The 25,385-nt window shown below is 34.6% G+C and overlaps 2 protein-coding genes across 3 annotated transcripts in view; one reads left to right on the plus strand and one right to left on the minus strand.

Annotated features, from left to right (window-relative positions):
• On the minus strand, nt 1-11,978 carry LOC110459554 (probable cytochrome P450 CYP44). The gene is made up of 9 exons (XM_021511881.1): nt 11,525-11,978; nt 9,971-10,208; nt 6,875-7,068; nt 5,948-6,143; nt 4,568-4,742; nt 3,548-3,714; nt 3,233-3,311; nt 2,365-2,524; nt 1-1,630 (listed from the first exon to the last, which is right to left on the minus strand). The coding sequence occupies exons 1-9, from the start codon at nt 11,769-11,771 to the stop codon at nt 1,476-1,478; spliced, it is 1,611 nt and encodes a 536-aa protein (XP_021367556.1). The 5' UTR covers nt 11,772-11,978; the 3' UTR covers nt 1-1,475.
• Nucleotides 11,979-12,160: 182 nt separating this feature from the next.
• LOC110459541 (cortactin-binding protein 2-like) overlaps nt 12,161-25,385 on the plus strand; it is a 44,800-nt gene continuing 31,575 nt past the window's right edge. For both annotated transcript variants that reach the window (XM_021511858.1, XM_021511859.1), the window contains exons 1-5: nt 12,161-12,439; nt 19,440-19,541; nt 20,321-20,560; nt 21,502-21,609; nt 21,999-23,171. In XM_021511858.1, the coding sequence (XP_021367533.1) occupies nt 12,365-12,439; nt 19,440-19,541; nt 20,321-20,560; nt 21,502-21,609; nt 21,999-23,171 (1,698 nt within the window). In that variant the 5' untranslated portion in view covers nt 12,161-12,364. The remainder of the gene's footprint in view (nt 12,440-19,439; nt 19,542-20,320; nt 20,561-21,501; nt 21,610-21,998; nt 23,172-25,385) is intronic.

The following is a 25,385-nucleotide window of genomic DNA, read 5'->3' on the forward strand; positions in this document are numbered from 1 at the left end:
CTGATGCAAAGTAAACCAGATTTGGTTTAAAAAAGCCAAATAGAAAACAAAATGCGAAAACCCTTCATTTCACCATTATGGTAAAGTGAAGCGCCCTACCCTAAATATTTTTACCTCTGACATAATTTTTGTCATTTCAAATAGAATACATAAAATTGAAGTAAACTTAAAGAAAAAGAATGGAAAAAAGTTGTCATAATAGAAAAAGTTGGAACCCTTCATTTCACCATGGGGCGGTTCATATTACCATAATGGTAATATGAACCGCGGTTCATTTCACCATGGCCTTCATATTACCATACTACACTGGTATAGTTCCACCACAGTTTTCCTTTGGACTCTTTCACCCTCCTTATTTAGGGCGAATATATAGCATTACAGCAAATATTAGTACACACTATTCTACGTGCATGTTCATTACATGAATGATAACGGCAAAATTATACCACTAGGCTTTTATAGATTTTACCAGTGAAGGGCAAAAGTTTGACTGTATACTATATAGTATATTATGCATGTATTATTTCTAAAACTTTTATGCATATAGTATCTACCAAACGACACATTATGATTGAAAAGAAAAATAAATTTCAAATAATATTTATAATAGTAAAACAATGTGAAAGGGCAAGGGTGTAAAGGTCAAGTTAAGCTTTGGGGCTATTAGATATTTCACTCGCAGTGGAATTGAATCATAGTATCAACATCCATCATTGATAAATAAACATCTTACCAACCTGTTATCACAAAGGAGATTGTCATCATCAGTATAAATAGAATGTAAATAATAAATTTAAACAGTTTTTGAAATGCAATCATAAAAGTCATAAAAGTGTTTTACAACTCAACAGATTTTATATAGGTTTAAAACATTCAACTGATCACCTGGTTTAGGAGCGATCACATACATGTTTTGTGACTATACAGATATTGCATAAGTTTTAAACATTGAACTGACTTATTGCTCTTGGTGCAATTATAATTATCAATCATTTGTGATCAATAGTCAACTCAAGTCTATTTAACTCCAATGATAAATTCAATGTGATGCACTCTGAAGTATTCAAACACATACAAACTATACTTTTGGGTATTTAAAACCATCAGTAATCCCTTTTAACAGGGACTATAACTTTGTATTACCTTTCTCATTCAACGTATTTCTATTAAATATATTTATCTGCAGTTCAACATTTTTCCCAATTAAATAAGATCAGGATTATTGTGAAAAAGTAAAAATCACATCTAATACATAATTATGGAATTCATATGCATATAAAATTAAAGTACCAAAAAAACAATGATTTTTAATAAAATTAAAATCTTTTAAATGTAACAACATCCTCTGACACCTGAAAAAGAAGTTCAATAACTTTCATTTCATTTTTAAAGAAAATAATTTTTATGAAATTAAATTATATGAAACAGATTATCAGCTGACCCAGACTTCATCTTCAGGGTGGAAATTCCCCCCCTCAATGACGGTCCTTGAAAGACACTGTGACTGGTTTATCTGGAACCATCAGCATCTGAAACTTCTGCTCCAGATCATCCCCTTGCCAGTCGACGGTGAACCTCTGTAGCAGTTTGGATAACAACACATACATCTCCTGCTCTGCAAATCGTCTCCCTGAAGGTTCAATGTTTAATAACAGATTTAATATGTTGATAGACAATTTAAAAGGGCTAATGCCATGTAACAGTTTTCTATACAGAAATGACAGTCATCCAATCAGATTTAGAATGGTTAGATAACATGCACCCTACTGGTCAAATACTTTTGTAATACATGAAGTAATCCATATCAACACTTTAGACTTACGTTACACATTTTATTTGTCGCAGGCAAGTGTTGAAGAACAACATTCTTTAAATATAAGCAATAAACTCATTCAACCCTGAAGACACATTTGAACTCTTCCAATTCAAAGGTTGGAATAGTTCATTGTGAAATTTCAGGGGCGAATGAGTTAAAGCCAAAGTACAAACACTAATTTTTAACCAAGAAACATGAGCAGCAAGCATTATATATACATATATATAAACTTTATTTTACAACAACTATGAAACAACCCTCCAATCATCAAACCACCCAGCAAACATTGAATAGACACTACAGGTAAATTGACCATTTGAAAGATAATCTTTATGTCCAAATGCATATATTTAAGAATAATTGTGTGTGCATCTTTATCGCTGTGGATTGTTCCAAACAGATTTTGGAGGGATTTAAACAAAGTAAAAATCAAATTTATGAGTTATATTAGACATAGTATATCTAGTGTCTTAAAATAATATTTCGTAAGAATTTTCTTTTTTAAATTACCACAAATCATTGATAAAACAAAACAGATTCAATAGTACCTGCACACATTCTTGGCCCATGACCGAACGGTGTCAGTAGATACGGGTGAATATTTAGGGCTGACCCATCCCTCAACCATCGCTCTGGTTTGAACTTTTCAGGGTCGGAGAAATGCTCTGCTGACTGGAACATCACATACGGGACAAGCTCCACGATTGTCTGCAGATCAAATTATAAATGATATCTGTTTAGTTTTATCGTATAAATCATAACTTTGTGTACTGAACTTGTCGTTAATAGTATCAAAAGGGTTTTGTTGTTTGAATTATGTTTTCATTTATTCCCAAGAGTTTAAATATCCCAAGCTGATTAAGATTTGTTTAATATAACAGGGATATCATATATATATCTTAAATTTCCTTTGATAGAATCATGCAAATATTTATTCACACAATTCAAGTAGTTTATAATGTCATAGAAGCAATGGATTGATTTGGTGATTTTTTACTTCATATTACAACTATATAATTTAAATTTTCAATCTTGACACTTTTACCTTAATTTGATCAATAAAACAAAAATCGCGAAAAAACCCTACACCAGGTTACCACAAGGAATTTTTTTTAATGGTTATGTGTGTTACTTTGGATGACAGATGACCACCAAAAATTCTAATAGGTTTTGTGACATATCTTGTACACAACCTTTTTACCCAAAAAGTGGTAAGATATTGTATAAATGTAACTATATCTGTTCTTGAGATATCTCATACAAAAGCTATTTACTACAGATAAACACACACAGACACTTGTATAAGGTTTTGTTATATAAACAGACACACCGACAAAGTTATTACTCTATACATGTACTTTCAGGCCCTTAAAGGAGTCTACACTTCTTAACTTATAAACCTGACATAAATCTTACCCCTGCAGGCACCTGGTAACCTCCAATAACCAAATTTTTCTGTGGAATTCTTTTGATATCCAGGCCAATTGGATAAAGTCTGTGAAATACAAATAGAAAAGTCTTAAAACCAAACAAATTAAATATTTATCAGTCTCAACAATATTTTATGATGGTGTCTGATGCAACAAGAACACAAACAGTTTGAGTTATCTCCCCCTAGTCTGGCTTCATGAGATTTCCCATTTTTTTTTTATAATACTCCTCTTTTCAAAAAATCAATTTAATGAATTTGGTATTTGATCAAGGACTTGAGTTGGTAGGGTAAAGCTGTACCTTGATGATTCCTTGACACATGCCTTTAAGTATGGTAAACGAGCTACCATGTCAGGTGTGATGGTCTCACCCTCGGGAATGACCCTACACACCTCTTCATAGGCCGATTGTTGTGCATTAGGGTTCTTTGCCAAACAATACAACGCAAATATTATTGCTGGCACCGTCTGCAAAATGAAAATTTTACATTGTGTTTTTATGGTTATTTTTTAAAGCTGAACAATAATAAACCTGCATCTTCAGTAACATGAAATCATGTCTATTAATTATTAAAGCTGAAATATTATTTTTTTATAATCTCTTAACATTGATTACCGGTAAATGGATAAGATTTTCTGACAGTGCTACTTTGAGCTGCCAGACACATTTGAAGGGTATGCACCAGCCTTAACATCAGCGTTGTTAGGCTTAGCCATCATTGATATTTGAGATCGAATATGGTCCTCAATAAAGAAAATGAATTGGTGGAAAAATGATTAATAATAAAACGATCCATCCCAAGGGAAATTCTCGCTGAAGAAAATCTTCAGATGAAGTCTGCAAGGTCAATAATATCTAACAGATAAGTTTTAGGTATATCTTCTTATGAAATACCAAACAGAATTTGTTTAGGAATATTTTTTTAATTTAAAACTTTACCTAAAACTTCTGTTGGTTATCATAAGCAACAGAAAAGCTTTTGGTATTGATTGAATTTCCAGGGGCAAATTTAAGGTACTATTGTATACGTTTTAAATAAATGCCGAACAGAAAGTTTTATGAGAATACAATAGTCACTCACAGTCCTTGAAGAAGGCTCGTGGCTGTAATATTGGGACTATGAATGACAATTTTATTCTCATCTCCCTCCCACCACCCCACCCCCTATAAAAAACATCCATTGTATATAATACAGAAAAGGTTTAGGTTCATCTTTCAGTTACATTTGCATTTTATCACTGTTCACATGACCTACACATAAAACATGAACCCTTTTAAAAAGTCTAAACTGATCTATTTTTGTTACAAACAATCCAATACCGTGTTTAGTCCATCTCCGAACAGTGACAATGTTATGATGCTGATATCCTTATAGCTGAGTTCCTTCCTGCTGAGGAGGTAGGCTAAGAAGTTATACTTGGTATCGTCCATCTGACCTTTAGCCACCAAATCATCAATCTTCTGTGCTGTCTCATCCACTAACTTCTGACCGTTCCTGTGAGAGTTTACATACACAATCAAACTGTTATAGGGGTATGGGGATACATCAAAACAGTGTATTAAGGAATGGTTAATGAATAAACATTAAGTGGGCTAACATCCACTAACTTCTGACCGTTCCTGTGAGAGTTTACATACACAATCAAACTGTTACATGGGGTATGGGGATACATCAAAACAGTGTATTAAGGAATGGTTAATGAATAAACATTAAGTGGGCTAACATCCACTAACTTCTGACCGTTCCTGTGAGAGATTACATACACAATCAAACTGTTAAAGGGGTATGGGGATACATCAAAACGGTGTATTAAGGAATGGTTAACGAATAAACATTAAGTGGGCTAACATCCACCAACTTCTGACCGTTCCTGTGAGAGATTACATACACAATCAAATGTTAAAGGGGTATGGGGATACATCAAAACAGTGTATTAAGGAATGGTTAACGAATAAACATTAAGTGGGCTAACATCCACCAACTTCTGACCGTTCCTGTGAGGGATTACATACACAATCAAATGTTAAAGGGGTATGGGGATACATCAAAACGGTGTATTAAGGAATGGTTAATGAATAAACATTAAGTGGGCTAACATCCACCAACTTCTGACCGCTCCTGTGAGAGTTTACATACACAATCAAACTGTTATATGGGTATGGGGATATATCAAAACAGTGTATTAAGGAATGGTTAATGAATAAACATTAAGTGGGATAAAATCAAAGTTTTATTTTATACACAAACAATGTACATATTAAACTTTGTCCAGGTGTTTTAAGACAGACTGGTTCCTTTGTCAAGCTTCAGTTACAATTTCGTCACATCATTGTTGAACAGGTAAAAATACAAACTGCTCACTCAATTATAGCTTGACAAAGGGGTCAGTCGGTCTTGAAATATTGCAAGATGTTTAATACCTACATTATTTGTGTATAAAGTTAAACTTTGATATTACCTCACATAGTATTACAGGTTTACAAACCGATGTACCTTATTTAAGATTTTAAGAGAGGTAGAAAATGAAATGAGGGGCATATCCAGGTTGTACGTCAGTTAAAATGGCAGGTCACTTGTAAAGAAAAGTTTTTACAAAACTACTTTAATTTTCAAGAAACGTTTCATCCAAGAATGCCTTTTCATTAATTCAAACTAAACTGATCATTAAAACAATTTCACAACAAAAGATGGATATTTACAGGAAAAAGAAATCTTCTGCAGCAACAAGTTTCTTCCATATTGGTGTGGTGAACAGTGTGTGAAAAGGTACAGAAAATGTTATCTTTGTCGAGAGAGCGAATATGTCATTGTTGGCCGTTATCATCTTCTCCGTCCACGATCCAGTGCCCGATTCTAGACAGCCTAGCCTCGTCTCAAAACTGGTGCTGCCAGAGGCTGAAACCATAAATAAAAGTTTGTCTCAAAACTGGTGCTGCCAGAGGCTGAAACCATAAATAAAAACAAACATTTCCTGACTTCAGGAATAATACTAAAACATCACTTTATTAGAGAAAAATACATATCGGTATACAGATCAATGTAATATCAATAACACTAGCTTAATGCTTTCTGTGTTTTCTTCGATCAAGTAGATGCTACATAAGTTTTACAAATTAGAAAGTGTTTGAAAAAGATGACTTCCTACTAATTTTTTTCCATAAATACATGTACTTCACTGAATGGATGAGGCATTACATGTTTTAACTTTTCTGTCTGTCTGTCAGTATGACATCTTTGTTAGACTTTGCATTTATCTCCATTTCTTCGATATTTTCTAGTCCCAAAGGCGTCAAATAACATTTACAGATCAGGAGCACTATTATATGACATAGGTCAAAGTGACCTATTTATTTATTATATTTTCTGCTTCACTAACATCGATTACACTTCATTATCCTCTATTTCTATGATACAATAAGTCCTAAAATTGTCAAACTTCATATGCAGACACATCTTTAAGAGTAAAAACAAGCACTTAATTTTAAATCCTGTAATGTGGCTGGGGCATAAACAAATGATTTATTTTGAAGATTAATATTGTTGTCCAAGCCAAAGTGGTTTTATGTGATCACAACCTTGAAAGGTCCAATTATGAATGATTTTCTGATTTCCATTATTTTACTCACATTCTAGATTCCACTTTGCAAGCTCCTTCCTGAAGTTATGTACTTGTCCATCCTTGGCTCGGAGAGAGTTGCTTATATTGTTGACGAATTCCTCTGCAACCTGTTGAACATTAGGGAGGTAGACAGTGACCTCCTTCGGGCGCATCATCATCTGTTGTACAGCACTCCTCAGTCTGTACCACTCGTCGCCATTCCTGGGTGCAAAAGTAATTCTTGTCACTTTGATTCAATTCAATGTACTGGATATATTCAGTTTATATGAAATTAACTAATATTGCATACACTGCATTTGAACTATTAAGTAACCCTATTACTTTCATAGTAATTGTGATACTGACCTACTTGAAAACACAATTCAATGGTGGCTCATTTGCTTGTAAGAATTTGCAAGATTCTGATATCATTTGAATTTTCTCATTATGATAAAACCGCTTTTAACAAAAAGAATGTGAAATTTTCAGGCCTTAAATGTATATGACAGGTAATAGTTAATAACAAATATTTTCATGAAAATTAAGTTATGCATGGATTATGAGAAGTTCTTTTTACACATCAAATAACATTTTCTATGTGACGTTTCGACGACTAGTACAATATGTACACTGTCACCTTCATCAGGCAAATGCACAATGAAGCGTATGCACACAGAGGTGTAAACTGTGTACGAGTTGTCCATAAAATTGATGTCAATTTCGGCTACGCTGGAAACGTATGTACAATAGTTGTTATATATGTACAAAATGACTCAATTCAGCTATGTTTAGAAATAAGTTATGCGTGACAAAAACTAGAGAATGCAATGCATCAAAGGCCCAATGAAACTGTAAATTTTCTTCCTCTTAAGCTCCAGCTTGGTACAAAGTACAAATGATCTTTTGATCGGTCTTGGCCAAATGTTGATATTTATTGGGTAACACAAGATGGCCACCCTGGTATCTGGTTGGCTAGTTTAAACCAAAGTCTGATTTTATGCAATGCCAAAGTAGCACAAATATCATAATAAGGTTGATCTCTCACTGTCCTGACATTTACTTTGAATATTTAATGAATGCTGTCTTCGATTTTGAATCAGCCTGAAAATGACACGTAATCAGTACCATGAAAGGATTGTTTGTTTCCAATTGGCATTCTTTTGCAATAGGAGCGAAAAAAAAGCACGGCCAGACTGGGGTTCTAACCCGGGACCCTCCAAACTCTAGACGGACACTCTACCAATTGAGCTACATGGTCGCCCACAATCGACCCAGTCCAGTTCCTCTACACTTTTTTTTTTTTTAGAAGATTTTGATGGGCGATTGATAAGACTTGTCAATATTCCAAAATCTTATTTGACCTTTATCAATTTAGGGTCAGGTGAGATAAAGGAGAGAGGACCATTTTTTTTTCTCTATTTATAAGTACATTGAATACTTTGAGTTATGCATCAAGTGACTCTGTGAAGTATACATTACAAAATAGAACTTTGATTTGTTAATGTAGTATTAAAGGGGCATCACGGTGAAGTAACTTTATTTTTTGTCTTTTTTTCAAATACTACATAAACAGATCAAGTGAGACTCCTTATGGAAAATAACGATCGGATTTGGCTGAAATAGATTCAGAAAAATGATTAAATCTACGAAAATCATCGGTATTTCTACCTGTCTGACCAACGTTTTGTTCAGGGATTTCCCTCTACTAGCGCATGCGCAAAGCACATAATTTCTTTGTAAACAAAATGGCTGGCCGTGTGAAGTAAGCGAAAGAAAAGTGTTGTACCGTGTCAGTTACGAAACGAAAAGTTGACAAATGGTCAAAAGATAGCAAAAGGAGTACGTTACGGAATCATTTTTGCAGGTGGGCAGTATTCAAGGGAGAAAATAACTGCCATAGCAGTTAGTACGGTGCATGTATTCTTCCGGATAGCCGGTTAAGCTGAAATGGAATCGACAGAAATGCTAGCGCTGTTTATGTTATGAATAAATATCTAAAACTATTAAGCTCGCTAGTATCTTTGTCTGAGTTTGAACACAGATGAACTTAGTTTAATATGTTAATGGGCATGTATTGGAGAGAGTTTACTTTGTGTTTCTATAACTATACAGTGGTTTATGCGAAAGGAAGGGATAAGTGACTGGTTAGTTTGATTTTTCCATGAGGCCCTCCAAGGGATAACTGTTGTGATGGCCCACGGCGTATTTTCTGGGTCACCGAGATACGTGTTATCGAAGTCCGTGGATTTACATAATTGATATAAATAAAATGGTATGATTTAATTACATTGCTGAATAAAACGATTATTTTGGTTTTTACATGCAAGATTTATATTAGTACTAGTATGAATACCCGGCCTCCTCTGCCCCGGAAACATATAAAAAAAATCAGAAAGGTTTGTCCCTTGGTGTAGGGAAGGTGTTTATCCTGCACCATCTGTACCGGCCACATTCCGGTACTAAATTCAATATATGTTTAAATATATCTACTTTATGTTTATGCCTATTATCATTGTTGACATTTAACTGTAAATGTATGACGGGAGAAGGCTGTGATAAATTGTAAAAACTTGTGCCCCATCCCTTGTTTAATTTTATTGGCAACATATTTATGTTAAAGCTAAATAAATTTAAATTCTGAATATTTGTAAGTGTGCAATTAACTTCTAATGATGAATAATCACTGTTCAATAAGTTTGAATACGGACTTAGAAATCATATAACTTGGTGTCATAGTGCGGTAAGAAGTTGCAGTTGCCTAACGGCCCCTCTCTGGGGGCCTCTTTGGAAACCGTTTCATCTCGCTCGCACAACTTGTGTTTACTGCCTAGTCAGGTGACGTTATCGGCTCTATTTTTAGCAGGGCTTTCCCGAACAATTCAAGTGGTCAAACTGGACATTTGGAACGGACTATGAATATGGGGATAGCGTGGTAACATAAGTGGAAGTGCATACAATACATACATTCATTAAAAAAAAATCGCCTTTTCACGTGATGTCCCTTTAAAGGGATTGGATAAGTTATATCATCTCTTAAACTGGTTATCTATCAATTTCAAACACCGCCAAATGGTTTATTGTATTCACAACCGTGTCAACACTGATCATGATATGACTGACTTACGTATTACCAAGGCCAGGAGACATATTTTTCTGACTCCTATACAGCCGTGTTGTATCCAGAAGAGGGGCCACATGAGGTACCTTCCCCTCATTCTGATACACAATTTTAACGTAGTCTGGATCGAACAAACGGACTGCAGTCACTCCAGCTATCGTTTCTTTCATGATAGGGCCATATTTCTGGTAGCGGTCTTGTAAGGAGGCTTGGAACCGGTCTATGTTAAACTTTTGAAATGGTCCTGAAAATTTAAAGGAACACATGAAAAATAGCAGATGTAGAAATGTTGCTTCAACGTGAAATGAAAAATAAACACAAAGTATTTTCGATGTATCAGTTGCGGCTAGTAGCATATCTTAGGGGACATCCGGGTAAATACAGACACTTTTCACATGATGACTGCTAAATGAATACAAGCTCCTTGGTACAGTTAATCAACATGATGTGTGCGAAATATCATAGATATCATCTACGAACATATTTGTCAGAATGAAGGTCCCTACCAGATTCTATTTTGCGTTATGCTTTTGATTAGTCGGTAAAATGAACACTAAAATATAAACCAAAACACAGAATTTATAGAAATCGGTTGTGATACGGACAAGTGCAGGGTAATTACGGACATGCTACTCTGATCATGCACTTGCCCAATAAAACCATAAAAACTGGTCACAATTGTTTCACCAGGGATTGCTACATGTTCTGCTCCATTAGATCATGCTCTTATCCTGTCGGCATACAACATACCGGGCAGTTTTAAATTATAACTTAACCCATCCCGTCAAAGACCTTTTCGCAATGACATTCCACTTTGACAGTCTATTAAGGTGTATAATTGTGTTAATTCTAATATCAGATGTTTGCTTGTAAAAAGAAATCAACGTAAAATCCTCATTTTGATAATAGGAGTCAAAACAATCTCAGTAAGTTAATTGATCAATTAAGACCCGCCTAATAAAAAGCTTGGGGAAATAACGGACGCCTCAGACACAACAGTTCTTCCTTAAATTTTCATATTGATAAACTACTGCAATCTAAAACATTAAGAGTACAATATAAAGGATATATATTTGGTTATTGTGAAGATGATTGTAACATAACTGTTGTCTCAAATTGTGGCTTATCATTCGGACATCGTTTCCGAAAATCAAGTTTCCGGCCGCGTCGCAAGATACTCTCGCATGACAACGAATATTATTAGACAAGCCATTACTATTTTAGGCCAATAGGATATTCCTATCACTGTCCGCCAACGAAGACATGCATCCATGATCTACGTCTAGCATGAACGGAGTTTGATTTAATCACATGTAATGGTTTATGTACGATTCATACAAGAACTGTCCATATTTGCCCGCCTATCTGTATCTGTATATTACTGAAAGACCTCAAATTTGAGTATAAATTCCAGGGTTGGAATACGCCTGTCCATATATATTTACCCGGATGTCCCCTATATCAGAATTAAGATTTTTTTATGCATAGGAAATAAATAATAATAGTAATAATGGAGCCAGAACTCCATTTTATGTAATGTATTATCAATAATCTAGTAACCTCTGTATTGATGCAGTGTTCCTAAGAAAGGCAAACCTCTCGGTCCTGGGATCTCATCAAATGGTTTGGCATTATCGTAAACGCTATTAGGAACTGGATTTTCGATCTCATTGTAGCTAACGCTCATTGTTGACAAACTCCGGAATACAGTGTAGCGATTCCATGCCCGACATTGCTTGAATGGGAGAGCGTTATTCCGTAAGCAATGTAAACGGGGACCACATGAGGTGACCACCAATGATGCCATGACAAAATATTGTTGTTTCTACTTTTGCTACCAGATGGACATATTGGTATGTATTAAGACATCTCTTGTTGCTATTAGCATTCTAATGAAAATGTTTAACAGAAACCATCCTCCTCATCAACAGGAAAACTCGTAAACAACAACTTCCGAACGCAAAGTGGTGACACTTGAGATACAGAGCTACTATTTTACCGGCTCTTAGTTTCGTATGGTTATACACAAAATACTCCGTTATGTCCTAATGATTTTACTTCACTTTCATTCTTTTGGAAACAATCATTTTGTGAATTTGGTATCCAGTCCTTAAATAAAGGGTTGAACAAAACGCATTCATTTTTACCCTAGATAAAATACGAAACTTCCTGCAAGCACTTGTATTTTGACGTCACGTGATCATGATTAGGATTAGATTTCCCGGACAATGCGATAAACCGTCTTGTTGATGAGGTTTGGTCCATCATTTTAGATGTGTATATTTCTGGGGTGTGACATTTATTATTCTCAAATGCATTTCCGAAAATGACGGTCTGATTCGTAAAACGAGAGGAAAGTCTTGAGAGAATTGTGAAAATTGCCACTTTTACCCGTCAAACATGGCGGCGAGAAATGTCAAACAGGCCGCGGGGTTATACGACCCCGCGGAGAAACTGCAATCAAACACATTGAAGGTAAGCATATATATTAAGAAAAGGAATACAAAATATGACACCTGTTAATCTTGTATTTAATTAAGTTTTTAATCGATTATTGTAAACAAGCTACACGTTGGAATGCTTGTGTATTGTGGCTTCGAATCCAATACACAACTGCATCATTTTTGACATCCAACAAAACGATGATTGTTGGTATATTTCCGCTGTTCTCATAAATGTTTGGCATGTATATAATATGACAACAAAATATATATACATGATAAGTGCCATTAACATGTTATTTGCATCACATTAAAACGAGCCTTTATACAACATCGGTTGAAAAGAATAATATGTAACCAAATTACTGCAGCTGAAAGTTTGGCGAGTGCAAACTTGGATCTAGTAAGATTGGGTCACCCTAATGAGTGTCCTCCGGGTAATGAGTGTCCTCCGNAGATTGAATATGTTTTTATCCAGGTAGTGAAATTACATTTTTATTTGGCGACTACCTGTGTACAGTCATCAACCAACTTTTGAAACTGTAAAGTATGTGGCAATCTTTGGATTGTTAAAATCTTGTACCGTAATTGACAAAGTAAGGGCGCCAGGTGCAGTTAATTGTTGTGACAACATACCACGTATTTTGACTATTTCAACAACGGCAGAAACATCAAGTTTGAAACTCCCTTGATTTTTCCATATTTGCATGTCCCAGACCCTCTGTATGTTGAGGTTGAATGCACTTCACCTGTACAGTTACAGTTTTTATGTAAAAATTGAAAGTTTGAATTTTATTTATATAATAGAATACTCGTATATATCTCCTGTTTAGCACAAACAAGTTTTTCTTGTGTTAACATTTTAGCAAAGCTTCTGACACAATTAAATTTTGATCAATCGTGCAGGAATTGTTCTCCCATTTCCTTTTCAGTGTGTAATAGATTTTTTTTCATTCTTTTTTCATCATTGAGTGTTGTGTTGTGTTTCAAAATATCAATATCAGTAATAACAAAAAGAACAGACACAGAAGCATACTTTCTGTACCAGTTCTTAGATATATCACAAAACAGATCTATCTGCACTTGCTATTCAAGAATTAACTCGCCTCTAATGATGATAAATCAGTGTGGTAATCAAATGACATTTATTAACTGTAAGAGATTTTTTAAGGTCAATAAGAGTCTTTTGATCTTTCCCCAAAATCAAAGCAAAAATCATTTTATTTTTCCAAAATCTTGTTTTTGGGCATACATGTATATGTGGGTGATATTTTTCCAAATCAACAGGCACAGGGCCCTGTGGAAAATAAGTAGAAAAATCACTGAATTTTAGGGGTGTCACCAACCATCAATTACAAAATTTTAACTATTAAAAGCCTGCTTTATGCTTATTGGCATATCTGTTAGAATTTGTAGTAATTTGTTTGCATTTAGTTAAAACACCCAGCAGATACATTAAAATATGCTTTTGAAAAATATTGTGATATAGCAATATTTCTTCTCTGTATTGTAGTACGATTTGATATGCCTGTGTATTGCGATATACCTGTTTTCGGATATATTGTGACAGCCCTACTGAATGTCATCAAAAAAAGGTTTCCTACATATACTCTAATGACTTAGGATTAGTTTGTTACTTATGCGTTAGGATTAGTTTGTTACGTCTTAGGATTAGTTTGTTACTTATGTCTTAGGATTAGTTTGTTACTTATGTCTTAGGATTAGTTTGTTACTTATGCTTTAGGATTAGTTTGTTACTTATGCCTAAGGATTAATTTGTTACTTATGTCTTAGGATTAGTTTGTTACTTATATCTTAGGATTAGTTTGTTACTTATGTCTTAGGATTTGTTTGTTACTTATGCCTTAGGATTAGTTTGTTACTTATGCCTTAGGATTAGTTTGTTACTTATGTCTTAGGATTAGTTTGTTACTTATGCGTTAGGATTAGTTTGTTACTTATGCCTAAGGATTAGTTTGTTACTTATGCGTTAGGATTAGTTTGTTACTTATGCTTTAGGATTAGTTTGTTACTTATGCCTAAGGATTAGTTTGTTACTTATGCCTTAGGATTAGTTTGTTACTTATGCTTTAGGATTAGTTTGTTACTTATGCCTAAGGATTAGTTTGTTACTTATGCCTTAGGATTAGTTTGTTACTTATGTCTTAGGATTAGTTTGTTACTTATGCTTTGGAATAAGTTTGTTACTTATGCCTAAGGATTAGTTTGTTACTTATGCGTTAGGATTAGTTTGTTACTTATGCCTTAGGATTAGTTTGTTACTTATGTCTTAGGATTAGTTTGTTACTTATGTCTTAGGATTAGTTTGTTTCTTATGCTTTACGATTAGTTTGTTACTTATGTCTTAGGATTAGTTTGTTACTTATGTCTTAGGATTTGTTTGTTACTTATGTCTTAGGATTAGTTTGTTACTTATGCGTTAGGATTAGTTTGTTACTTATGCCTTTGGATTAGTTTGTTACTTATGTCTTAGGAATAGTTTGTTACTTATGTCTTAGGATTAGTTTGTTACTTATGCCTAAGGATTAGTTTGTTACCTATGCGTTAGGATTAGTTTGTTACTAATGCGTTAGGATTAGTTTGTTACTTATGTCTTAGGATTAGTTTGTTACTTATGCGTTAGGATTAGTTTGTTACTTATGCTTTAGGATTAGTTTGTTACTTATGCTTTAGGATTAGTTTGTTACTTATGTGTTAGGATTAGTTTGTTACTTATGCCTTAGGATTAGTTTGTTACTTATGTGTTAGGATTAGTTTGTTACTTACGCATTAGGATTAGTTTGTTACTTATGCGTTAGGATTAGTTTGTTTCTTATGCTTTACGATTAGTTTGTTACTTATGTCTTAGGATTAGTTTGTTACTTATGCCTTAGGATTAGTTTGTTACTTATGCCTTGATACCTTTTCTTTTATCAATCTGCAATATATATGTATCAAGTAGTGATATATTGTGCATTGAAACTTACAGAAAAAAATGTTAATGTGTACATGATTTCAAATGAAGGTACAATGGTGCATAATGTTTTTGCTTCTAAAGATTAACAAATGGACGAGAGAATGGGTAAGTTTGAGTTTCGATATCAACTTCACCCTGTAGACCTCCAACGTTAACCATTTCCTTGGCAATGGATGTTTCTTGAGGAAAGATTAACAAAGTTTGAAGGGAATCTTATAACCGGGAGCTCGAGGTGGAGAATATCACTAATTATACATGTGTATATGTGAAAAGATATCGAAAATAACAAATGTAAACTTGTTTTTACCTGTTGCTTAGCACAACTCTGACTGCCTTTAGTATTATAAAATTATACTGTGTTAGGATCCCGGACCATTACACATATTTAAAGGTGAAAAAGTTATTAGACCGAAAAAAAATATTGCTTGTTTCCTGTTACCCCACCTACCAAAACTTGTTGTGCCTTTTAACAATTTTCAACAAAGCACTTTTAAATCACTCTCCTATATAAACATAATAAAAAAAAAATGAAAAAAAAAATTAACCTAACTACCCTAACTTTTTCAGACATGTAACAAAAAACAAACATACTTTTGTTTGGCCTGATCAAGACACCCCACTCTTTTTTTCAGTCTAACATATATAACTAAACAAGAAACAATGATGCTTAGATTATTAGAAATACCCTTTATGATGTTAACTTATGTACGTGTGTTCAAAAAGTAAAGAAATATCGTCAGATAGAAAATCTAGCATTTTACTTTCCTATTGATAATAATTAGAGGTTATTATAATAAACTTTTTATCATATGTTCAAGTAACAAAAAATCAAGTCAACAGGAAAAACAATTAGATAATTTAATCAACAATGTCAACTGAAACAGATTATTACAAGATGATATTCAGTGCATTTTCCTTATCAATGAGGTCATCCAATTCAAGTATTCTAGACGCTAGAGAATTTTTCTCACCCTGGTTTGTTGACATTTTGTTTGTTGACGTCTGCTCAACACACTGTCTAAGCAAAAAAACAACTGACAGCGCAAATCCGGATTTTACTCGGAACGCTTCGGGCGCTTCCCATATACAATACAGAAGTAGAGGTGTTCCGAACAAGGGGTGCATTACGAGAATTGTTATCGCATGGGGGGTGCATTACGAGAAACTTATCACACGGGTGACCGGAAGTGGTATCAGGAGTGGTCAGAAGTTATCAAATATGCAAAAAACACTCATATTCTGACTAAACATATGATAATATATATAATTAAACCAATGTGAAGAAATATCTTGAGTCATGCTGACCATAAATCCATGCATTTATGCCATGCACCACGAACGAACCAATATTTTTTAACTCTGCATGGTCATTGAAAAGTTAAATAATTATATGTACAAAGAAAATGTTATAATTTTCAATTAATTCTAAGGTATCTTTGAATGGAAAATAAAACACAACATTGTGGCTTAAATATTTCTTAAATTCCTTGCAGATGAAGTCTCTTTTATTTATATTTGTCTAGAAATTATGTTTGTGGAGTTAAATTACACCTGGCCATGGCATGGGCCCGTATATATAAATATTCATGAAACCATTCTCATGCTCAAATTCAGATACTGTGCTGGAACCCATTTTCTTGATAAGTTACTATGAATTCACATTTTGTTTATAATTTGAAGGGAAAATGAAAATATTTTAAACATAAAACTATTTTCAGTGTTTAAATTCTAAATTTGACTATTAAATTAAACCATGTTACTTGGTTTAGAAAGTTGGTTTGAGCACAAAGTCTCAGTTTAAGCATGAGAACAGTTTCAAGAAAATGGGCCCTGAAGTGATAAATGGGTATGGTACTACTTTTGTTTTATCAAACATCTAGTCTTGATGACATGTTATACCCTTTCACCACTAGTACTGTAGACCATAATGGACTAGATGAATGTATGGTAGAGTTACCTAGGGGTGAAAGATCTAGAGTTAATATAAATTTAATTGCTGACTAAAACACATTACTCACATCATCTATAAACAGTTGGAATACATTATTGATCCCAGAATCCTTCAACAGAGGTGCACGTGTCTGCCAGTCCAGCTCCAGATCTGACGATTCTGACCAGACACATATACCTCTTTGTTTTACTGCTGTTTTATTCACTACTACTATCCTCAGTAATATTACAGTATTTACTGATTCAATGGCCAATTGGCCATTGTTTTTACCAATGGGTCGAAGTTGTTTATTATAGCTTCCCTGCTTATTATATGTATAGACGTACTCTACATGTCATAAACAAATTTAAACTTACCTTTTCTGTTTGTTTGTTCACCTTTGCTAATTGATATTAAACTTTTTTTTTTCATCCTTGTAGCTTGTTTTCAGTAGAAATGAGTTGGTTAGCATCATTTATTTAATAAATAGCCAGATGTCCAGAATGATATAGTTGAAGTGATGTAGAGAAAAATATTCTAGGACTTTATGCTTGATTCAAAAGAATTTCTCTACTTGATTGAAACTCATGTAAAACATTGACACAAATATCTAAACCTAAAGTGTTAGTATGGTGTTTGTTAAGTGAATAATACTCTGATATGATAATGTGGCTAATGTCAAATGTATTGGTTATATAAACATCTGTCCATTGTCAATATATAAGGTACCTATATATATATATATATATATATACAATATACAATGCAAGTATGTTGCACAACTGATTTGGTGAATAAGAAATTCAATGTGTTTCCTAAGTGAATCACAAAGCAGATGTCTTGTTCGAGGTATTATATAATTACCACACTTGATCAATTTACAAAGCTTGATAAAAAATATGTTAATAATTTAAAAATTGCTAAAGTGATCACAAAGATTCTATATTGGTCAGTGACCTTGATGCTCTAAAATGCAAAATTGATCGAGGTATTCCCATTTTTGACCAATATTATTAAAGGAAGTTTCTAGAGCAATGTCAAAAGGTGAAAATACATTGTTCTGTATAACAAACAGAACACAATCACCTACACGACCCTGTCACGAGTGGATAATGAACAGGACAGTAACAATTCCAAGTATATATACCAGGTATATAGATTGGAAGATACACCGTATACGTATTATACATGTTAAAACCTTTCATTTTCAATCTCGATCTCGCTTGCTGCCAACATTTTTCAACATCAACTTTTTCGTTTTTCTTTACGATTCCTTGATACTTGTTTCTTGATTAATAATACCATAAAATCCCCCCTTGGCAAATGGTGGATACAATTGTTATATAAAAAAATGGTATATAAATGTAACAGTAATCATACATGTGTCATGTGAACAATTCACAAATTGTAAGTGTATGTACATATGTATGTTGTGTTCATATGAGTTGAGACTTCCGTTATACTTGACAACCTTCATTGCTTGTAATAGCTGAATGAACAGTAATAGGTATATATACAGTAGTTTATTATTCAAATGTTTGTGTACGACTTTGTCAACATTATTATCCAATTTAATCACAATAAGCTACTGATAGCTGCCTATGTAAGTCAAATTTTTTCAGGGAAATTATCAGTTGATGATTTGGCATATGCAACAAAAAACAATACACTTCAGACTATAAATTGGGTTGTTGTAACGCTGCAAGTCCAATCCGTTCCTATATTCATCAGAGGGCAGTCACCTGCACACTGTCATGAGACATGATTTCAACCAGGGCTGATTTAAAAAAGAAGTGGTGATGTTATTTATGTGAATAAATATGTAACGTAGACAACAACATGATTTGTAATCGAGTAATGATTGACCTTTGACCTTGTAAGTTTGTATATTGTTATAAATTTAATGTGCATGTATTATGTCATGTACACAAATGTAACAGGTTATTTGAAAGGATTCTTGATGCATGGGCTTTAACTGGAAAAAAAAGTATAATTGTTTGGGCTGGTCTGATAAATAAGACTGCATAGTGTTTCTAAACGTGAAAATGTAACATGGGAAAAGGAAAACTGATATAGCTTGTGTAAGTTCGTACATCAAAGTAACACCTTTGTTGATTTATGTTGTAGCGTCACCCTAAGATGGACCTGAACAAAGCCGACCTGTTACGGTTGCTAAGTTACCTGGAAGGAGAGCTCCAAGCTAGGGATGTTGTCATAGCAACCTTGAAGGTTAGTCTTCACTGCCTGTCAACTATTGCATTGTGACCGAGAGCTTTGAAATTTAATCAGATTGACTCTCTGTGGACAAAATCTCTCATGTGGACTGCACATTTTTTGTCATGATTTGTATGGTGCACAGTATACTATATAGCTACCAGCTAGTGTTAAATGTATATTTATTTTATAAATTCAGCTACATTGATCATGAGATTCAATTCATAAGAAAGACTAGGCCCATTAATATTCTGAAGGATTGTAAATGTCCTCATGAAATTGGTTCAGCTTTTATGAAACCGAAAACCATGATGTGTTATTTTGGGATGGGGGCTAAAGATTTGGTACTTGTCAGTCTGTCCCGTTTTCTTTTCTTGGCCATAAGTTATATGAAATTTCGTACTTATGATATCCTTTAGATGAATGTATCTGGAGTGAGCAATGTGTAACATCAAATTCGCAAGTCTTTACTCCAATAGTTGAGGTCACAACAAGGGGAAAATGTTGAACCATTAATGCTTATCCCAGAGGTACAATTTGTGAACAGCATATATATTATAATTTGAAAAATATAATTTAATAGATGGATGTATCATGACTAAATGATATGTCATGCACACTTTATTGGTCTCTGCCTCAAGGTCAAGGTCAAAGCAAGGGGTATCAAATACCAGTCATTGCATTGTATGTCCAAGTAATATAATTACAAAATTGTCATTTTATTGATATTCAAGCTTGTATTTGACATAAATAATGTGTTTGATATACCCGGTACTCGTGAATTACACTTACAGGCGGAGAAGGCTAAACAGTTACTGTACCAAGCCAAATATGGACGTTTTGGATTAGGCGACCCCTTCCAGGCTTTACAGAGGGATTCTGACAATATGAAAGACAACACCTTTGATGAGTCGGCCATCAAGTCTATGTACGACAACCAGTTGGCACAACTGGAGAATCTCATTGCCACACAGCGCAAGGCTCAGATAAAGATGAGGGAGCAATTGGCCACTGCTGAGAAACGTTACCACAAGGTATGCACAGGATTGTTCTGTATCTAGTGGTTTGATTGAGGATTTCATTTAGGTCTTGGAATCCTACAGGATCTTTCTAGATATCAGGGGTCAAATGTGTAAAAACCTTCAAAAACTTAATTATTTTTAAACAAGGGTCTTTAAGGCCATGCATAGGGATGTTTTTCATGTTGCTTGCTGAAATAAAAGATTATTAAATTAATTAAATTAAATGACATTGACCAATAAGGTCATGTGAATTAAGTTAAAATCTAATTACAAATATGGGGACGCAGTGGCCAAGTGGTTAAGGTGCCTGACAATCTGCTACCACTAGCTATATAGCCATCCACCACTGGGTCGCAGGTTCGAGGCCTATGTGGGCCAGTCACCAGGTATTGGCCGTAGGTCAGTGGTTTTTCTCAAGGAACTTCGGCTTTCCTCCACCTCCAAAACCTGGCACGTCCTTAGATAACTGTAGCTATTAATAGGACGTAAAACACAAGTAAACAAATCTTACAATTATCCATAAAATGTGGAGTAACGATATTGAAGGCTTGCTTGCTATGAAGCTTGTTTCAATAAATTTGACCTTAAACGACTTTGAAGGTCACAGAGGTTAAATTTGTTTGCAAAGTTCATTTAATAACAAGTGAGTGATTCAAATGTTCACTCACAATAGATAAAATAATAACATGAATAATTCTGTTTAAATAGATACATTTTTAGCATTCATAACTCTTCTCTAATTTTCTGGAAATAAAGAGGGAAATTTGGAGAGCAGTATAATTTTTGAAAAATCCAGCTTAAATTACCCAGAGAAAAAGGAAATTTGGCAACAAATACAAACATTCCCCTTAAAGGAATCAATGAAAGATCTTTATTAACTTTGAGGAAGAGAATTCACTTTTCAACAAGTTAGTTATAATGTATGATACACCAAACGGCTTTATCTGTTGTAGGTATGCAGTGAATTGGAAGATGAGAAAAGGAAGCATGCTCAGGACACGGCCCAGGGCGATGATGTGACGTACATGCTGGAGAAGGAGAGAGAGCGCCTTCGCCAGGAGGTATGGACTATAAGTCGACATAATATGAAATCAGCTGTATTTTACTTCAGATGAGTCTAAGGCTGTGGTCCTAAAGATATCATACAAATGTTCATATGATCCAAAGTTGAGCATTGTTAGTCATTATATAACCGTCCCATGTCGGTTGTCCATTCAGGTGCAATCAAATTTGTCCCTGTAGAACACACAAAAATCTTGGAGTAAAGTTATCTAGACAGCAGACACTTGCTTCAATCTTGTATTTAATCAGAAGGGAACAAATGAAGACTTCATTTGCACATGCCGCCCTCATCTGTAAAATGTGGGATGGTTTTCGTATCAAAGTTTTCATATTCTACAACTTTTAACATGGAAATATTTTGATTACACAAGTTTCTTTTCTCTTACAGATTGATTATGAGAAAGGTCAAAATAAAAAGCTGGAGAAGGATCTAAAAAAGACTCTGGCGAGTTTAGAGGAAGAACGTGCTAACTCTGTGAAACATAAACAGGTGGCGGTAATGTTAATTAAAGAACAAAAGAAATTAATCGAAAGACTTGTCATCGACAGACAGAAGTGTAATCAGTATGACCAGTTGTTGAAAGATGAAAAAAATAAAACTATAACAATGGCCGAGGGCCTTGTGCAAGAAAGTAAGAAATCACTAAAGATGGAGGCTTCGATGGAGAAGCAATTGAGTGACTTCGATCTAGAACGAGAACAATTGAAAAATCGTCTCGGTAAAAGTGATATCAAAAACAAAGAACTTCAATCCCAAGTGGATATACTACAAATGCAGGTGGACGCGCTTCAGAAACAGTTGATGTCGGCAGCCACTGCTGCCAAAGATTCTCTACAAAATATAGAGGTAAAGGCCATGCCTTCTCCCGCTCGAGCTGGCACGGAGAGGCTAGCAGGAGCCACGGTTACCGTAGTTAGTCCCATGTTAGGTAAACCTGTGCCAAAATCTTCAAAACCACTTGTTGTGGATGGAGGAGTTCGAATCTCAGAAGATAGACCATATTCTCCAGCAGGAATTGGAGAAAATGCTGTTCTAAAGACTGTGCGTTATGGAGTTAACTCTCCTGCCCGGTCCCCAGAAAGGGGTTCTTTAGGTGGAGGAGAATCATCCGAAATGAGAGTAGGCCCTGTCGGGGCTGTATCGATTGACAAGTCGGAGAACTATCGAGGTGTAGGTACGAGAATCGGTATCGCCCCAGGGACCTCTGCTGTAATATCATCTGGAGGCAAAATGTTGACTGTAAATGTAGCCTCCCAAAATGCTAATTATCCAAATATCGGTGCTGCCAACACCTCTCCACGTAAAATGGTCCCACTGGGCAGGGGTACACCGCCCCCTCTGCCCCCTAACAAGCCTGTGTTGAACTCCCCAGTACCGGGGAAGCCGGCCCCTCCCCCAAAAGTCGGGGTCTCTGTGTGCAAAGACACTCCCATTGACTCGAGTAATCGTACAACCCCTAAGGCTGTGCACATACCTGTGAGTGTGGTACACGGTAGTGGAGGGGCAGGGCGGCAGTCTGCTGGTACAGATTCCTCCTCCCCGATGAGGAAGCCCGCGCAGGTTTGTGTAAATGCAAAATGAAGGGAGGGACTGTGTTTGACATGCAAACTGTTTTAAACTCATAGCTTTTTATCCATATAATTATTACCCTATTATTTATTTTATTTTCCCTTAGAGGACATAGCTGCCTTTTTGGATAGCTGCAATATATTGCTCCTTTTTGATAAAATTCACAATTTGACACTATGTGCAATAAAGTATGTTTTATGTTGTGAGAGGAATTCCTATTGTCATTGATCATTGAAAAAAAAAAAACCTCGTAATATCAGGCTTAAGATAATATGTATAATAGCTCCATGACAGAATTGACAGTTGACATTAAATATCGACAGTTATGACAGCGTTCTCCCTTCATTCTGTTTTAGAGTTTAGTTTTCAATTTGTTTGTTTTTGTTTCCATCCCAATTTTTTTTTATATGTGATGTTTTTATTTTTGTTTCTTTTTTATATGATTTATTTATTTTCTCTTTTAAAATGATTTGTTTTGTCTTTTCTTCCTCTTCAACCTGCTTTGTTTTCTGTCATGATTTACTTTCGACCTCCTTTTCCTGTTGACTGACTGCCGTAGCCTGTATACTTACTGTACCTATGCTGTTGCTGCTGCTGGGTCTAAGTTCCATGCAGCAGTTGCCTGTCTCCGCAGATTCATTAGCTGTTCTATACATCATCACGACCTAGCTCAACGTCATAGAAATATCCCAACCCTTGATCGAAGTAAGAAACATTATAGGCAGAATGTAACAGTCAAAAAATGATAAATTTTTAATTATAATCTAAAGTTGAAGCTTAAGCGTAATATAATGCTGACCATTTCACAAAATTACATGTTCTGGTCTTTGAAGATGTGTTTAATTGTTTCAAAGAAAGCTGAATTTTTTAATTTAACTTGAAGCTTAAAACAGCAATTAAGAAGAGTTTTCTGATCAGCTATTTAAACGTAATGCTGCCTACTTTGATCAAGAGATGATAGAAACTAGATGGAGGATAATCTTGAGAAATTCGGAAAATTGAAGAAATAGTTCGAAGGAAATGATCAATTTAATTTTGAATATCCTTTTAACAAAATCGACAAGCTATAGTTACAAAGATTTAAATTAGTTGACCTAATTTCTCAAAATTTATCCATATATTTTGGAAATATTAACCCAGAACTCACAATTTCACCTGGACTCCTGTCATCAAGCTTTACAGAGAAACTGGCCAGTTGTGTATAACTGTCACAGAGATATAGTCATCAAGCTTTACAGAGACCATGATTTCATTTTGTATAATATCACCATCACCAAGGCATTTTGTGACCGGGCATCTGCATGGGAATCGTCATCAAGAATCATCAACATCTGCTTTACGTCACTAATTAATATACCTGTGTAGATCTTTCGTTCATATATCGATCACATGCAGAAAAAGAATACAATCTATATTATATACCAGATATAGAAAATATAACCACAATCTAATTATGTTATGCAGAGAAACTTTCTATGCTTACATATATATATTTCTTTAGAATTAGTAGATCTTCAATTATCTTCTACTTACTTTTCAGTTTGATCTGTTATGGTGAACTTCATATAATTACCAGTTTCCAGTAGAAAACTTAGTAAATTTAATATATATACATGTATTTACTAGGGTTCACATTTCTTTATATTATAGCAGAGTATTACAATTCCACTTCCCTTAGGCTTGGGCTAGTTGATTTTATGTCGGGGTTTGTGATTTTTTTTAATATTTACGAAATTATAGGTCACGCGAGAAGAATTTTTCAAAATCTACCTGTTGGCTTTTTCTCTGAATATAAAATTGTACACTTGTGATTATAGTGCTGAATATCAGAATTGTTATGGAAATACTTGTCTCTGCAGTATAGAAATGTTCTTTGTACTGCAGAAAATTATAATGTCATATATATATACACGTACCTGTAGGTCAATAGGTATGCCAGGTAGCATAAGCACAATATTATTGTGTACACTAAAAGTTTACCTTTCACTGCAGCTCATTTTACACACAATAACAGGGCTTAATAGATTTATGACTTTATTGCGTGGTGAATCCCTGTCACCACATGTACACACTTAAGGGGTGGGGTGGGGGCTGAACTTACAACTGTATGAACATTTACGAAATTGTGGCATATATATATAACACATGAAATATACATATAAGTAGGGTTAGAACAACCTTTTGATGGTATTTACACATTGTACA

Source organism: Mizuhopecten yessoensis, unplaced genomic scaffold, assembly GCF_002113885.1.
Source record: "Mizuhopecten yessoensis strain PY_sf001 unplaced genomic scaffold, ASM211388v2 scaffold10107, whole genome shotgun sequence".
Lineage (NCBI taxonomy): Eukaryota > Metazoa > Mollusca > Bivalvia > Pectinida > Pectinidae > Mizuhopecten > Mizuhopecten yessoensis.

What these genes read in the sequence shown, in the direction of transcription:
- LOC110459554 (XM_021511881.1), bottom strand. Translation starts at nt 11,771, where the DNA reads ATGGCATCATTGGTGGTCACCTCATGTGGTCCCCGTTTACATTGCTTA. An exon ending in GCAGAAGATTTCTTTTTCCT is followed by an intron (nt 4,743 to 5,947) that starts GTAAATATCCAT and finishes AAACTCTCACAG; the next exon opens with GAACGGTCAGAAGTTAGTGG. An exon ending in TGGGCCAAGAATGTGTGCAG is followed by an intron (nt 1,631 to 2,364) that starts GTACTATTGAAT and finishes TTGAACCTTCAG; the next exon opens with GGAGACGATTTGCAGAGCAG.